This window comes from Trichoderma virens (assembly GCF_000170995.1).
Source record: "Trichoderma virens Gv29-8 chromosome Unknown TRIVIscaffold_87, whole genome shotgun sequence".
In the NCBI taxonomy this organism is placed as follows: domain Eukaryota; kingdom Fungi; phylum Ascomycota; class Sordariomycetes; order Hypocreales; family Hypocreaceae; genus Trichoderma; species Trichoderma virens.
The window spans coordinates 1,084,558-1,101,523 of NW_014013662.1; the positions used below are offsets into that span (position 1 = coordinate 1,084,558).

Here is a 16,966-nt window from a genome sequence, read left to right on the forward strand (position 1 = left end):
GTGGACATCGTACAGTATTTAGACGCGGACCACCACTTGTGGCTAAAAAGCCCAACAGCCTCGCTATGTTCCTAGCTTCCGTGAACATACAAACGCACAGTAGCTCAAATATAATGATTGTCGTTACAGCCAAGTGTAAGTTTAATAAGAGAAACTAAATGAAGGAAGAAAACGAGCCATTGAAATCCTTTGCTAGTAGTAACACAAATGTCATAAAGGCACGAGGGCGACCCTTGATACTGAGGGGATATTATGCACGGATCTTTGTTTGCCATCCACAGTCTCCGCTAGTTAAGAAAACACATGCAGTCAATACCTAACTGACTTATAATACTTGCTCTTATTCTAACAGACATGTGATGATATACATATTAGGGTCTTACCTCACACCTACCAACATATGTACACATACTTTCTTTTTCCATTTTCCGCCCAAACCTAAACTGGCTGCACCAATATTCTTCCTTAACCGTTGTTTACGCTGCCTTGATTTCAATTTCTCTTGTCACCATTTTCCAAAATGCCTGAAAATCTCCTCACAGAAGATGACGCCGTAACGGCCCTTGTGGCCCATGTGTTTTCCGGCGCAATTGGGCCATCGGATGGCAAAGGCGTTTGCTACGCGCTCCTCGAAACAACACCATCCTCATTCTCCTGGTCGGCGGCATTAGATGATATGGATGAATCTGACGCGCCTGTGGACCGCTACTTGATCAAAATTGATAGGCAAACCAAAGAATTCAGCACTCCAAAACCCATCGTGCTCTCCGAACAGGAGCTTGCGGATGCAGTGCTTTCTGCGACAGGCCAGCATCTGTCTTCTTGGGCCAGATTCACCGATGGCTCGCTGAGTGTCTCTTACAAGATCACAGTCAAAGAAGACGACAACCTAGCATACGTGGTTCAGCTTCGCCACCACGGTTCTGTTGCATCTATGGACTCATTCATGACGCTGATTTCAAGAACGATTGATTCGAGTGTCTTACCCATACCGCCAGTATATCCAATCCCGGGAGAAATGATTCATCAGAATACAACTGGGGTGGGCAGGCAAATAGCTCAATTTATGCCAGGCGTCATGGCTTCATCAATTTACTCTAAGCTATCGCATGAAGAAAGACTCGTTTTCGTACGAAAGATGGCCCACGCATTCTCAGCTTGTTGGGAAATCCGACTCCCAGAGAAACACTCGATTGGCGAGTTAATCGCATCTGAAGCCAATGGTGAAATTATGTTGGAAATTGGACCTGATCGACACTATGGCCTTGGTGGCCCATTTCGTTCAGTTCGCGAGTATCTCCGTGCGTATATCAAATCCTCTCTCGTCGCCCTCGAAAAACAACAGGGCATCGATGAGTATAAGGATCAGTATCTTCATCGCATAAAAGACTTTGTCGATACTCGTTTGAATGATATACCAGCCATCGTCGAAGAGATCCCCATTGTCGCCATTCATGCAGACATGGGCCCTCATAACGTCATTGTGTCAAACGAGACACCCGCAGACATCCAAGCGATTATCGACTGGGAATTTCTATCAAGCGCCCCATACGCTTCACTATATCGGATCATTGAGATGCTTTTCCGTAAGCCGGCATCCAACCAGTTTGGCCCCGAGTATGACCGCGCCGATGAACTCCGCGAGGCCTTTTGGAACGCCATTCCCAAGTGGAAACGGTGGAATGAGAGTGAGGCTACGCAAATATTCTTAGAATGGTTCAAGTTTGGCATGTTCATGAAAGCGGAATGGCGACCAAAACACTTGCCCGATGAGGAGAGAGATGGCTATTGGCGGGAAAACATTCGAGTTGTTGAAGGCATGTTCGCCAAGTACTCACCGGAGTTGAATGCAGCAAGCAACCCCTGAAGTTACAATACTTAATCCACGCTATATAGCAGTGGTGGAGAGTTGTCGTTTAATTTGATCAAATATTTGCCTTTGAATCGTTAGTATTCTCTTTGCCTGCGCATCCTTGGTAGAACATTACCTGCCAGCAACCATCTTTTACTGAAATTCCTCAGGACCTGCTTTAGAAACTCAATGTTTTCTTCGTATTTGGCTTGCGGATTGCGTTCATGTAATTGGAGCTGAATGACAATAGACTGATAGAGCGCATATGGCACAAACGGAGAGAGGCTGCCGTAATTTATGGCTTCCTCATCTCCAAATAGCTTGCGACAGTAACGGGTGATTTCGAGTGCTGTATGTTCCGCTAGCGCAGCAGGACAGTTATCGATCTTTGCACCATATCTTCCCTTGTCAATAGTGCAGCCATAAAGAGTAAATAAAGCGCTGCCAGCGATTAGCAACTGGACACACAAGATACATCTGTTTATTGCAGTACCTGCTGCAGATGGCAAAAGAGATGCAATATTTCCCAAAGTCTTCCTCGTCGTTCTGCAGCAATGGGATAAACGTTGCCATGGTCGTCTCGAGCTGGGCGGCTTCTTTGGCCTGGAAAGCTGCGTCTGAAACGGGCTCGTATACGTTTCGCAATACTCGCCCTACCAGGTGAGAAATTTGGCACTCACGGGCAAATGAACCGATGCTGACATCAGCTGGTGTATTGAGATTGTGCGTTACCAAGCTTGGGGCAATCTTTTGGTTATGCTTAGAGCGCTATTCACAGTTTGAGATGTAAACGGACACAGACTTACATTTTTGGACCATAGGTCTTCTTCAATTGGAAGCGGATCAGTTTCCTGAGCGAATGGCGTGGTAAAGATGCTTTCTCCCATGGAGAGATTCAAATAGCTTAAAATTCACTGTGTCAGATAGCACCAAAATAATAGATTCAGTTGACTGTACCGGTCTAGATTATGCAGCATCCAGAATGTTCGCTTCTTTTCTTCTGCTACAATTTCCCTTTCATCGTCATAACTCGACAGAATAGAATGTCGATGGAACCCGGCGAAGCGAGCCATCTTGGCACAACCGCCCATGGACGTGGCTGCTGCGGGATAGATGCCGTGGCCCATTTCATAGAAAGTCATGATGATACGGCATTGTATGACTTCGAGGGAGTGATAAGACGTGGCTTCTAGCAGACTGATGATGCCCTTTAGTGTCACATAGAGCGATGACTGCATGCTACTATCATGAGGCTGTGGGAGTTGCAATACCAGATGCAAGGATAGACAGAGGGCGGCAAAATCGGCAGGGCAGCTGGGAGACTCAATCTTGGGTAGTCTTGCGTAGAATCTCTGCGCCGACACAATCGATATTCTTCTGGCGATGGTGGCAAAGTACGAGTCTGCTATCCGGTGCATCTCGCTGCGAGACCCGATAATCTTGAAGAGTTGTTTCTGGACAATGACATCGACTGTAGGCCGTCGTAGAGAGTCGTGGAGGAAGGGCTCGACACCAGCCGTGACATCGGTAAAGCTCGGACTGGCCCAGATATCTGTGACAGACCGGGATGATTGTGGCGAATACGACGAACTGGCGTCTGTCCTCGTCGGAACATCTAGTACTTTGTGTCCGGCTTCGCTCTCCAACGGCCGTAAGGTATCTTTATCATACACACACGGCCGTCCAAGCCTAGAATTATATGCTTTCAGCATGAAACCTTGGTGTTCAGCCAATGAAATCGCAAACTTACCGAGAGCAGGTAGAGCAGCTTGGCCATCCACGGTCACAACGCCGTTTACCCCTTCCGCATGGTCCGCAAGAATTGACGGCCTGCATGGCTTCCTATCTTGAATATCATGGGAAGGGACACACGTGGCATCAAAATACGAACAAAAAAGTGTCAGATATAAGTAACGTCGGATATGTAATTAGTCATTCATGTGCGTTCTCATTAAGCTCATTTTAGCCCTGTTTTCATGCCGGGCGGGGGCAACGGATCTCCGGATTATGTTTGCCACCCCTTATTGAACCTCCAACTCGAGGAATGAAGCACTCGAAAAATCTCAGAAAATCAATTAGATGTCTATTGTATTGCCCAATCATATAAGTATTATCTCATAGTTTAAATCCAAGTCAATGCTCTTCAGTCTTGGCCTCAGTAACCTTCGTAATAGCGCCAGTGAAAATATCCAACTTCAGTCCCACAATTGAGGTTCCAGGCAGGATGAAGGGTGAAGAGCTTAGAAGATCCACGTCTTCTTTCACACTATCCTCGATTCTGTAAAGTTAGGTTAGTCACATGTTCGATAAAGGAGCGAGATTTCTATTCTTACAGTCCTGCGATTTCGCCGTATTTGGAAGCATTGATAGTGTCTTTCTCCTGAGGTGCAATTTCGATCAGAGCCTCCTTGATTGTTGCGTCATGGTAATGGGTCATTCCACAGTCTAGATTAAATTATGTGTTAATTGCAATTTGTCATTCAGTGGTGCTCCGACTGCTTGTTCCACTAACCTGTGTGATGGAGGACAACAACTGTTTTCGCGTTGCCGATGGTTTGAAGAATAGAGATTGACCTGATGGCATCCATGGCACGACCTCCAGCATTTCGTACCATGGTGACGCCTTTGATAGTGGAATCGACACCGAATATCTGATAGGGGTTGAGACGCGGATCAGAGCAGCTCAAGATGATTGTGCCTGCTCCGCTTTCGCGAGTCGCCTGGACCATTGGCACCAGGGAAGGTGGCGCCTTGTAATTTTCGACAATTTTACTTTGATTGGTGAGTAATGACTCTTGAGGGTGTAGAGAAGTGATCATTTTTTGCCTCTCGACGGGAATACTTACGCATTGCGATTGAGTAGCTCCTTGAGAACTTTTGAAGCCATTGTGGTATTATTTTGCTGATGTGTTGGAAAGAAAGAGAAAATTGTTATTCTTAAGCTGTAGTTGTGGTGATTGTTTATTTGTTTGTTTTTCTTTAATGCCAAAGCGATTGAGTTGAACGTAACAAGCACAGCTCTTTATATGCAGAACATGTCCGAGGCGTGGCGTGAATGGCGTCGCGTAGGATTTCATGATTACTGAACTTGCACCGTCCGATTCCCCAGCTTAATAATAACTCAGAAGCATTATACACTTGACTGATATAGTGATTTTGGGTTTGTGACATCACTTTCTCGAATCAAGGCTCGAATCAAGACTAATCGAATTAATCGGTTGCATTATCATTTACAAATATGCATCGAGCATGACTTGTTCATACTGAATATGGTGGATGCATGTGCGGACTAGCTTGAGGGCAAGGCCGGACCAAAGCGGACTAAAATCCATCAGTAACTTTTGTATGTTAGCGTATTTCAAATTTGGGATATTGAAGAAAAGATTGTGTGCCCGGATTGATAGGAGTGGCAATAGCTAGCTCTATTTGGTTACACGTACCCTGGTTACTTCTATTCTGCTCACATATCCATATACATACTCATACATAACAGTAGGGATTATATATCAATACATGTATTCGCACTGCCAGAGAGCATACCATTGATACAGAGAAGACGGTGATGGAACAGATAAAGCAGTAAAGACAGCAGCAGCAGATGTCATACAACAAGTTCGACAATCAATTGGTCAAGGTTGAGCTACATGTAGTAAACAGGGTTCCTAATGGGAGGGGCAATAGTAAATGGCAGGATCAATGATCAAGTATTAGCGCTCTAGGTCCAGAAAATTACATGTAATAAGCTTAACTGGGCACCTCAACATCAACTGCTGAGTATCCCGATTTGTTACGTCATAAACCCGACTGACAAGATTTGGTGACTCAGCGGATATGTAGGTACATTATGTATCAGGTTTTTGCCCAAGCTCAATGTCGGCATGTACAGCCCATTTGCCAGAGCTTATCTTTTAGAGATTCTTCTAGAGTCTCTGCAATATTTCCAAAAGCAAGCACTCAATCACGACTGGCGTCACTAACCCTCTGAGGCATCAACATGCAGAGTGAATTCGGTGGGGGGGGATGAGAGACGCGGAATAGCCTCATGCTTCTGGACTGCTTCCCCGCACGCTAAAAGAGTGGTACTTAAGCTCATGTAGATTGCTTGTCTGAGCGTTTCTTCAACTGATCGTTTCAACTGTTTAATTTGATCTGCTCTTTCGCTGCCCAGAAGACACCCAGATTGAGGAATCACCTTATCTCCAGACGGCGTTGCACTTGATTGGCTAAACCGGATCACTTCACTGATGCCAACGAATGAGATCCGCCTGGCTAAAAGCGCCATCCTGGGGAAGCGGGTCGCCGATTACATACTATGGAGAGCCCATATCTCACCAATGATGCGATCAGATAGCTATAGCGATATCGCCATCGATATGTCGGTCTATCCGGACCTCGAGCTGCCGATAACGTCAAACTGTCAATGTGCCAGCATCGTACGCTGTCTACGTCGAGAGCTACACTGACTCGTGATTACCGGCATATCTTGGTCTACTATCACCAAGCAGGCATCTATTGGAAGCTGTGATACCTGTATTAGCTTGGTAGTATTACATGCAATTGGCCAAGTGCCCTTATTATCAACGCAACGAGCAGCATGGAGACCACAAATTCCCCCATCAAGAATCTTCCCAACGAGGTAAGTAAATGATGAATCGTCTGACATGTTTATTCTACAATCTCTAACAATTACATCAAATCCACAGCTTCTCTCTAGCGTGCTGGCGGAACTGACTACGAAAGAGCTCCTCCCAGTCGTCACCGTCAGTCACCGCTTCTGCTCTTTAGCAACCCGTATCCTACATCGCCGCCTCGTTTCTACAGCCTCAAGGCCAGGCAACGAAGTCATTCTCGAATGCTACCATCCAAGCGCAAAGATATCCACGCCGTATCTGGCTTGTCGATATCTCGGCACGGCATCATGCGACGGGCCTTCGATCAATGAGCAGAACCCAAGCTTTGTACATTTACGCAAGATGTATTCATGCTTCCGACCAGTGATAATGGAAGAGAACAGACGCAGAAGGTTCCGCTATGGGTGGTCTGTACAAACCTTGGCTGGCAGCACGCAGCTCCAGATAACAGCCGAGGATATTATTGATGAGACGGCACATCAAGAAGTATACCTGGATGAAGGGGAGCGCTTCTCTCAGCTTTGCACGGTGACAAATGTCGTTACCCATGGCTCTCGGCCAGGCCTTTTTACCCGGCATGTCAATATCAGCGAAGGCGTCATTCGTGTGTTTAGAGACTGGCTAGCCAGCATGCTGTCCAGGCAATCAACTCTTCAGTCTGAGGCTTCCTCATCACCACATTCTTCTACGACAGGAGCCACAATCGCAGGCTCCACCACATTTTCATCAGACGATAACCGCATCTTGTGGGTAGATAGAACAAAGGACATTGGCTTGCGTTTCAAGGTGACTCCCGGGCAAGAGACAAGGGGGACCATCTTTGAAGATGAGCCTCCCGTGTTTTACAATCTAATTTATGAAGGTCGGTGTCGCCTTGCCAACCTCTTCCCACCCTCTGCCATAGCTACGTGTACTCTGTGCTAACTTGAAGAGTGTAATAGAGCTGATTATACGCACCAGCACACTGTTGTTGGCTGTTGAAGAAGCCGCTGTCAAGCATGTGTCACACTCAGGAAAAGACATCATTATCGCGAGTATCTGAACGCGTCTTCTGAAACTCTGAGAGCAGGTGAGTGTATGATGCTGCGTCGTTATAGTGTTGGTTGGAATTGTTTGAACTTGTGTGGCTGGATTATGTCCTGTTCAGGGTGGCCAACGCGTGCATGTTTACCAACAGGCTGTTGGCGAGACAAAATAACACGGTGAAAGAAAGATAAAGGGTACATAGTGACCAAAGTAAACAAACCTCGAACGGTAGTAGCGTCAGGGTGTTTCTTATTAGACGTCTCAGATGTATACAGCTGAGTGTCTAAGGGGGGTTCGCAGTCTCAGATCCTAGACATCGTCGCGCTACTCTAGCCGTTTATACAATCGTTACAATGATGATGCGCATTTCCAATGCTACCTTGATTACCTTTACGAAATGACAATTCATTTATATGTCACCGGAGCTGACACTGCATTATCATCCAGGAAACCACGCATGAGCACCTGTGTTTGCAGAACGCTTAGCAGCTATTCACAAAACGCGAAGCAATAACGAGGCAGTATCTTAGGCCTAGATTGCTGAAGAATACGCCTCTTAGCTAAGACAATAACAAAATAAAAACTGGACATAGCATGGGACTATTGATCAGCGGTAGGGCAAGCAGAAACCAGACATGAGCGGGAAGGGTGATTTCTGTCTCTGCTATCTGCAAGGTACTGGGCACAAGGTGAAACGAAATACACATCCTTACCCTGCAATAGGCCTCTGACAAGATAAAAAAAAAAGCCACAATAGAGAGGGGGAGGGAAAGATGATCAGCAGACAGATAGACGGATAGACGCATACGAGTAGGATCCTGGGTGACGGAAATCCGTTCTGGCGGTGACGGAGCTGAGCCTCTAATACGGCGACCACTTGACAAATGAGAGGTATTGGAAGCAGGATGGAGTGGAGCAGATGCTGAAGGCTGTCATTAACTGGCTGCAAATGGATGAAAATTTTCTTTCTTTTCTTTTTTGGAATTGCTCCCCTGTAGGTGACACTGCATATTGACCGAGATGTGATATTGGAGATGACCTGGTGATAGTGTAAGTCGGGATGCATTAGCATGAGACACGGGCTGCAGGCGAAGGACGTGTACCTGTTGGTTCTTTTCGCTTCTCTGCTTTCTTCCATGTCTTGGAATTGTGTGGGCTCATAATTACATTTCCCTTGTTAATTTCGTGCTGTAGATTAGAGACGGTGGGTTCTGCGTGTTGAGAGTATCTCTCTACGCTGTTACTATAGCAATCCGTGCAAGCTTACAGTTGTATTGTGATGTCACAGGTTGCAAATTTTCCTGGTGTAACAATATTAGGCGCCGGCGAATTCCAAATTTCCCAATGTGTACTCCGTAGTGCATACCTGAATGGTGTTATGTGATATCACATCTCACAAGCAAGTGCATGCATCATCGCCACCGCTTGACAGGGCTGAGAACTACTGTAGGGTAATGTCACCAAGAGGGTCACAAGGCCAATCTGAGGCTATTCACAACATAAAGTGTCTCTCAGATACAGACAAACTACAATACTGCATACGCACCTATGCATATATAATGCAACAAATGGCAGCAAATATATGACATATTTAGAATCCTAGGAAAAGGTTCTCGCTGTCAAAACTCATCGGCTTGCAGCAATAAGACTGAAAAAGTGATTGGTGTCCAAACAGGGTCTGCCCACCAGCCCAGGACCATATGCAAGCCACAAAACGAGAGCAAACGCAACCATGCAACCGGTGAGAGAGAAGGACAGTATCTGCGAAGAGCGAACCGGATTTTCGGCAGCGCTGCTTAGCTCATGTCCACGCATATACCTGTATGCATCATGACGAGTCGGAGGAGGAGCCACAGGGGAGAGAAAGGAGATGCAGCTCCGAAGGTACCCGACTTTTAGGCAGGGCTTGCATCAGTTTGTTTGTTTAAAGGATTGTGATGGTTTAGGATAGATTAGTATTGCATGCTAAGGCTTATCACGGCTTGAGGTGGATGTTGACTGGCTGTTCAATTCAGCTCTCTTGATGAATTTGCAGTTGTAGCTGAAGGATCAGAAACAAATGATGCAGCTATCCATGTCAATCAATACTGTACATGCTGCTATGCCCGTTTGTACCTATATCTAACATGTACCTGTAGACTGTCTGCAAGGACGAGGAGATATGAACCTGCTGTAAGACGGACAGTGACTTGGTAGTACAACAAGAACAAGATAATCTGCCAACATGAAGCAAGTCACTGCTACGTCCCTCTACAGTACCTGCCAGCCTCTCAGGAACAATTGCTCCCCTAAAAACATGACAAACCCCCTACAAGATCCTCCGGAAGACGCTGCCGGCACTCGAGACTCCACTGTTCAGCCCGCGTCCGAGCACGCAGCAAGAGCAGGTAGCTAATACGCATTGGCAGTAGTGTCAGGCACTAGCCGTCTAGGTAGCGGTACTTGGGTTGCCCTAGCCAGGGGGACATGAGTGGAATCGACAGGGGCCTTAAACTCAAAGCTTGAGCTCAATCCTGGCCATCGTTCAGCCTCTCTCATCCCTCCAGCAAGTACCCGAATCTATATCCCTCAATCTGTGAAAGTACGTGTACAAGTGCTAGCCTTGTTGACGACCAACTAGCTGTCATCTTCTTCGCAGACTGCTTAGTATGGGAAAAAAAGGGGGACTGTCTTGTCCTCATCTCGTCATATAGCCTCTGAGACACGAGGAGAAGACGAGCAGAAACACGGCATCTCTTGACTCAATCTTGTCCCGCTGCTCGTGATAGATTCTACTACTGCAGTCCAACTCCAGCCGTCAATTTCTCTCGGATCGGCGTCGAAATACTCGTCTTGGAGCGTCGCAATCGTAGCCAAAGCTCGCACAATGAGATCTGCGTCTGCGCCCTCTCAATGGCCGGCCACAAGTCCACGGACCTCTCCTGCGGCCGTTCTGACCAGGGTCTTTGGCCGTGCCCCGTCTTGGTGCATATTCAGCTTTTCAGATACCGTCATCCACGGAGTTTCTGGCGGTGCTGAGCCATCTTCTTGCTCGAGATGGCTCTGTAGCCTCCTGCTTCCAATCTTTGCTCTGTCTCTGAGCATCTCAAGGGTTCCATCCCTTGTCTGAATTTCTCCCACTTTCAACCGTCTGTCTCGTCTCTCCTTGTGTTTTCTCCTCTTGTCTTATACCGCCCTTCCAACTCCACGCCGCGCCTGTTTATGTGTGTAAGCCCAGGTCCACAGACCATCAAAATCTACCCATGCAAGGCAGCCTCACCGGGTGGTGGCTTGGTACAATCCTCTCCCCTCTTGCCCTGCCCCCCCTGCCTACGCTTCCGACTGGCCACCCGCGTCGTGCTGGCTCTTGGCTCAAATGTACATCTTGTATAACACCCGAGCCACCTTCTCGGAGCTGTCAGAAGACTCGTCGTCGCGTCAAGTCCCTTCGTCGTACACACACAAATAGATATACGCTCGCTCATTACCCAATGGGATCAATCCCTCTACGCTCACATTGATTCGTCATTGAATGACTGAGCTGGCCTCTCGTTCAACACCCACGCTCACTTACAAATAAAGTAACCGACGAGGCATATATATCAGTATACCAACAAATCACAGCGACACCGCCAAGCAAAGGAAATCGTTCGACATGGATCCCACCAGCATCAGGATCGTGAGCAGTTCAACACGCCCACCATCTGTCCACTCTCTCAGATCCGCTCTCAAAACGCTCGAGCTGCCTTCCATGCCTCCTACTGTGCCCTTACCGCCTCTTCCGACATCTCCTTCATCTATTAAATCACGGACGGCAACATTTACAGGAGGATCTCCCAGACTCACCACAGGTTCGACCAAAAAGGCGTCATTTACCTCGATGTCATTCCGTCCACATAAGCCGATCAAATACGGGACTGGGAAGTTTTCTCATGTGGAATTGGTACCGCAACCAAGCGATGATCCACAGGATCCTCTGGTAAGTTATGACGCCTCAGCTTATAGTAAGAGTCAGAGGCTGACGGCACACTGAATGCTAGAACTGGCCTCAGTGGAAGAAGGAATTTAATCTGGCCTCCTTACTGTTCATGGCAAGCTTGATTGGAGCAATGAAGACGGCGCTTGTTTCTGTCAATCAGGTTATTGCCACTCGGTATAACGTTTCCTATACTTGGGTTGCCGCCTTGACCGCTGCGCCATTGATGGTGTCGGCCATTACTGGCTTTCTCAGTTCGGTAGCAGCGAAATTGGTAGGAAAACGACCAGTGTATCTAGTCTCGTCGGCCTTCATCTTCGCCGGCTGCATATGGAACATGACTGCAGATTCTAGCTACGGGTCATGTATGGGTGCTCGAGTAATGCAGGGACTTGGCTGGGGTGCTTTTGACACCTTGCTCATGGAGACTATTCAGGATACATTCTATGTTAGCAACATCACGCCCTTGTCCTTGTTCGGTGAGGATACATACTGACCCTGGCGTGGGATAGGAACACGAAAGGAACATTCGAGTGTCTCTGTACACAATCCTTACCATTACAACCACCTGGGCATCGCCGCTTCTTGGAGGCGTCATATCCTATCGCGTTGGATCGTTTGTTGCCCAGTACCGCATACTCAGCGCACTTTTCGCTGTTGCCCTTCCTATGCTGGCCCTGACAGCGCCCGAAACTGCATTTAATCGCTCTAAAGCTGCCATTGCAACCACTCCGGTACTCAGTTTCGCATTTCCCTGGGAGCCACAGCAGGCTCATATCGAGCTTAGCAGAGACTCTGCTATCGACTACGTCAAGGAGATGAAGCCTTGGTCGTTCACTGGAGAGAATACGTTTTCAACCTCGATCCAAGCGCCACGAGCTCTTGCGGCTCCCACCACCACACTTGTCTTCATTGTCACGGCACTACCTCATTGTTTCCTATGGGGCTTAGTTGCTTCTCTGTCTCTTTTGCTCTCACCACCGCCCTTTAGCCTCCAACCTAGCATTATCGGAACCCTCCTGACAGGCCCTTGGATACTCGCAATTCTGCTTGTTGCTGGTATCTGCTACTATCGCTCAGCACGCCAGAGTTTCACCCGATGCGTCAGTAGCCTCATGATAGCCGCCGGTGCGCTCCTGGCTCTTATGGGGCTCATTTCTTTTGGATTGAATGTCGGCAGTTTCATGTCTTGGCCTTCTTCATCGTCCAACGAGAGCCAAGCACCCCTTTTGACACCCGAAGCATCTCGAGAGCTTAATCTTCCCCTTTTGTCATTGCAGCTTGGGCTGCTCGCAGCTGGTGCTTCTACACTAGAGGCTACTGCACGTCCCCTTCTCGCTCGATCAGCGTCCTTCACTGCGTCTAGTATGGCCACAGCGCAGCGGAGTATCGGCGATATGCACTCATGGGTGGTCATCTTGCGAAACCTTTTGGCCGGTGCATTCGTCCTCACCGTGCCTCATGTTATTCCCAAAGCTGGAGGGCTCAAGGCTCTCGTCATAGGCCTGGGAACAGTACAGGTTGGAATTACAATATTTGTCCTCTTATTATGGCACTTCTGGGAAAAGAGTGTCTGGAGGATGGATGGCAAAGTCATGGGGCTTGTCAACTTGCGAATGCCGCATCCCGAGGAGAGCTTTTTCGATACCGATTGATGGTATTTGAAGATGCTCAAAGAGTTGGTGCAAGGTAGGAATGCCGCCACTCACGTTGATCCTCTTGACCAATACATATCCGACCGGTACGCTGAACGCACACACGAATAAAAGGCAAAAACCTACAAAAAAACCATTATAATATGAGAAATATGTACAACAGACACTGGCAGCTCCTGCCAACAAAAAAAGGGTGAACGAGACAGATAACACGCAAACTTCAGATACAAACTAGGAACTCACATCATTGGGTTCAAAGAAACAATAATTTCAACCATTATTCATCTTCGCCTCCATAAATATCAAAGGCAGGCTCATTGCAGAGTACCTACGCTAACACAGGCACGAGCTACGACGCTCCTTTTTCATTCTTGGGCCATTTTCTATGGTCTTCTCTTATGGGGTCTTTCTTCTCTTTTGTTTTATGGATCATTATGATATCCGGAGATATGATATACGATATGGGACACCTGGCTGGGAATGGGAACGGGAATGAAGAAATGAATCACGGCTGACTTGACTGATGAAGCTATAAATGTCTTCACGATCTTCTTGCTATATAAGGTGTATAGACGGCTGCTAGATGTTTGTCTTCAAATTCCAATTACTGGCTTAGCCATGTCGGTGCTTAGATGACCATGTGCCCTGTAATATGCATCATTTTGACGTGAAATATCACTGCATGAGAGACAAGTAGAATTGAACAGCATCATCGTCAATTAGTCAATCATAACTCAGTCCGCCGACATGGCGTTACTAGCTATATAACAATGTCGTACGTATAATGTATATATAGTATATACGTGTAAAGCCTTGCAGTTCCATGTGCCTGCATCATGGAGATATAACCTCCGCCATCATTCCTGAACACATAACCTACATATCCACACCATCTTCCCAGTCGATACTCTCTAGGATAGTTGTATCTCCGGTGTAAATGGCAAACATGGATGTGATAAAAAAATAACTCTTAGTCGCCTTGCCTGCTCATTATCGCTTAAATCAAGTTTTTACCTTATCTGCAATGAAAGGGAAAAGAAAAAGAAGTTGGAACGAAAAGACGGGGAGTTTCAAGGCGCTGCCAACTTCAGCGTTTTGCATCATCTCAAAATCGCCTTATATGGTATTCGACGGCTTGATTCCAGAGTTGGGCACACGTCTCAGTTCCACGTCGCTTCCGATGGTTGCCGAATCTCCGTCATCTATAAAGGATTCGCATCGTCCTAACGGAGCAGTAATCCGCTCATTCATGGCAAGGTCGTCCGTCTTGCGGCGCTCGACTTTGGGAGCGCCGCTCTTGAGCGTCTCGTGAGCCCATGCCTTTATGGGCCGCCAGCTCGTCACAAAGAAGATGATTGCGTTCCACAATCCTTGCAAGGGCAAGACTGCGGCTGTTGCGACGTGGAAATCGTAGGGTGATCCTCCGTCAAGCCAGCCGTGAATGCGATTTAGGCTGCTGGGAATCCAGGTAACCAACACACTTAGTGCAAATAAGAAGCTCGTTCTCAAATACGCTCTCTTGATAGGATCGCTGATGTGGAATTTGCCACTAATGGTTCTGATGGAGGTCATGAAGCGCTGTAGTAGGGGAGGCCGAGGAGGAGCCTCTTGGGGTGGGGAGGTTGTGACAGAGGAGTAATACTGGTTGTCGCCAGAGGGTTGGATTTCGGGAGTCGAGTTATCGAAAGAAACATGCCTGGGGTTTTGTTGGATGTAAGCGGGCTGGGGCTCGTTGGGGTTGGGAAGAGCGTTGGCAGGAGTATGCGTGACTTGAACTTCGGTGGTGACGGTGCCATAGCAGCCATTCTGTCCCGTCTCTGCTCTTCCCTACGATTCACAGTCAGCATCAACTTGAAATAGTCCTAGAGAAGAAATGAAACAAACGTACTGGATCCATATCCTTTTCTTTTTCTCTGTTCTTTGATGTGGAAAAGCTGCGAAGACGATTTCTCATGCGGAAAACATGCCATCCAACCAAGAAGTAACAGAGAATGGAGCCAACGATACATATCCAAATTAGCATGTAGTATGTATAAATTCGAATAAAGTCCCACTCCCTGTCGACCCAACACCAGATCTATGCAATGGCGATGATTAGTCAAAGAATGCCCAGTACAACTAAAAGCGTGGCTGCTCACTGTGGCTCCGCCGTACACAAGGCCACGCGGGCTCCTAAGGAGGAGGAGAGTCAGGGCGATGGTGAACGGCCCTCCGTAACAGATCAAGCAGTAAATCCACCAGCGCTTGCGGAACGAGTCGGGATTTGTGTGGAAGTAGAAGACGAGAAAGACGTTGACAGCCATGGCCAAAGACCACCAGGGATCAGACTGCATGAACCTGTTCCAGAAATGCCGTGGTTAGTCGATAGTCCCATCATTCGATGCAATTTCTTATCCCATGCTCAACTTGGTTTGCTTACATTTGAAACATGAAAGCCTGGGCCTGACACAGGGCAGACTTTTGGCCAGCATTCATGCCATCGTAGGCAATGATACTTGCGATGCTGGCTCCGATGTTTGATACGCTGGCAAAGACGATAAAGGTGTTCTGCACGTTGCGCACTCGCCGCACCAGCCAGTAGGCGAGGAATATGAGCATGACTGAAACCAGGCTGATGATGCCGCCGATTCGCTCGACGAGAGCGATCGTGTGGATTTGGTGGCGGCTCAACTGCTCATCATCCACCACGAATGTATTGGAATCCATGGTGACTCAAGCTGAATATGCCAAAGGATCTGAGAGGAACGGTGGCATATGTAAAAAAAGTGGCTGAAAGGGAAGAGGAAGATTTGTTGCACCACACCAGAGAAGTTGGGAGAGGTTGCAGAGGAAGAGAAGAAGAGGGGGAGGAGAGAAATAAAAGGCAAAGAGACGGAAGAAGGTGAAGGATGCAACGAGATTCTGAAAGAAGAACAGAAAAGAGGAAAACAGAAGCCAAGTTCCCCAGCCAAGAGGGAAAACGGCTGTGCAGAGAGAATCAACGGATGCCGCCAGCTGGTGGTGGCTGCCAGACAGCGGCCAGAGCTATGCGGTGAGACAGACACAAAGAAGAAGGAAAACGAGGCGAAAGGGCTGCTTTTGGAAGGGGAGGTTTCGTCACATTCTGCCCTAAAAATAAAAGGATTTGGGGGAATCGAATTGAGATTAATTTAAGAGAGAGGCGCAAAACAAGAGACACCGAAGATCTCGTCTCTCGCAGCGCCTGAGGCTGAGCCCAAGACCGAACCCGAGACCGAAAGTTAGACGCAGGCTCTGCTGGCGCTCGTCGTTCAAAAAGGCATTAACTCGAGGGCCAGATGAGTTGAAGAGCAGCCCAGCAGCCGCAGGTGGCCGCCCGAGAACCTGCGTTGTGTCACGGTAGACGCACGCGGCCGAGGCGGTTGGAGAAGCTCGGCGATTCTCTCGTCTGGGCGCTGCTGGTGCTGGTGGAATGGAGATGGAATCGTGGCGGGATTTTCTCTGCTTCTCGACCACGACGATGCGAGTTTGACGATGGCATCACCGGCCGGACCTGCATCCAATAGATTGCTTAACGCCCGAGGTAAAAGCATAACACAGTGTACGGCTGAATGTCCGGATACAAGACGAACTTAATTAGTCCATTAGTAAATACGGTTGTCATCATGTCAGACTAAGGTCGCCCGTTAGTTAAACTCCAGATAGCCGGTCAGCTCTGGATTGGATGGAGGGCGCGAGATTGATTGTGTGCAGACGCTTAGAAGCCGGAAGCCCCTCACCCAGAAGCGGCTGCGTCATCGCACAGAAGCGAGACAAAGAGGGCAAACACACATCACGAACCAACCCTTTTCCACTCTCTTTCTAGCTCTCTTCTCTCTCTCTCTCTCTG

At 47.8% G+C, this 16,966-nt stretch overlaps 6 protein-coding genes across 6 annotated transcripts; 3 read left to right on the plus strand and 3 right to left on the minus strand.

The window, feature by feature from the left end:
- Window positions 1-520: 520 nt before the first annotated feature.
- On the plus strand, window positions 521-1,867 carry TRIVIDRAFT_67392 (uncharacterized protein; the record flags this gene model as incomplete). The annotated part of the gene is made up of 1 exon (XM_014096915.1): window positions 521-1,867. One exon carries the CDS (start codon window positions 521-523, stop codon window positions 1,865-1,867), a length of 1,347 nt encoding a protein of 448 aa, XP_013952390.1.
- Window positions 1,868-1,947: 80 nt separating this feature from the next.
- Window positions 1,948-3,564, minus strand: TRIVIDRAFT_226305 (uncharacterized protein; the record flags this gene model as incomplete). Its single annotated transcript, XM_014096916.1, has 4 exons — window positions 1,948-2,293; window positions 2,346-2,599; window positions 2,659-2,755; window positions 2,810-3,564. 4 exons carry the CDS (start codon window positions 3,562-3,564, stop codon window positions 1,948-1,950), a joined length of 1,452 nt encoding a protein of 483 aa, XP_013952391.1.
- A 421-nt stretch (window positions 3,565-3,985) lies between these two features.
- TRIVIDRAFT_44787 (uncharacterized protein) lies at window positions 3,986-4,739 on the minus strand (the record flags this gene model as incomplete). The annotated part of the gene is made up of 4 exons (XM_014096917.1): window positions 3,986-4,130; window positions 4,186-4,297; window positions 4,365-4,624; window positions 4,699-4,739. The coding sequence occupies 4 exons, from the start codon at window positions 4,737-4,739 to the stop codon at window positions 3,986-3,988; spliced, it is 558 nt and encodes a 185-aa protein (XP_013952392.1).
- A 1,707-nt stretch (window positions 4,740-6,446) lies between these two features.
- Window positions 6,447-7,525, plus strand: TRIVIDRAFT_194594 (uncharacterized protein; the record flags this gene model as incomplete). Its single annotated transcript, XM_014096918.1, has 3 exons — window positions 6,447-6,488; window positions 6,727-7,345; window positions 7,425-7,525. 3 exons carry the CDS (start codon window positions 6,447-6,449, stop codon window positions 7,523-7,525), a joined length of 762 nt encoding a protein of 253 aa, XP_013952393.1.
- A 3,714-nt stretch (window positions 7,526-11,239) lies between these two features.
- TRIVIDRAFT_57920 (uncharacterized protein) lies at window positions 11,240-13,119 on the plus strand (the record flags this gene model as incomplete). Its single annotated transcript, XM_014096919.1, has 3 exons — window positions 11,240-11,467; window positions 11,529-11,912; window positions 11,977-13,119. 3 exons carry the CDS (start codon window positions 11,240-11,242, stop codon window positions 13,117-13,119), a joined length of 1,755 nt encoding a protein of 584 aa, XP_013952394.1.
- Window positions 13,120-14,235: 1,116 nt separating this feature from the next.
- On the minus strand, window positions 14,236-15,825 carry TRIVIDRAFT_67397 (putative G-protein coupled receptor protein; the record flags this gene model as incomplete). Its single annotated transcript, XM_014096920.1, has 4 exons — window positions 14,236-14,946; window positions 15,008-15,196; window positions 15,258-15,456; window positions 15,539-15,825. The coding sequence occupies 4 exons, from the start codon at window positions 15,823-15,825 to the stop codon at window positions 14,236-14,238; spliced, it is 1,386 nt and encodes a 461-aa protein (XP_013952395.1).
- Window positions 15,826-16,966: the final 1,141 nt, after the last annotated feature.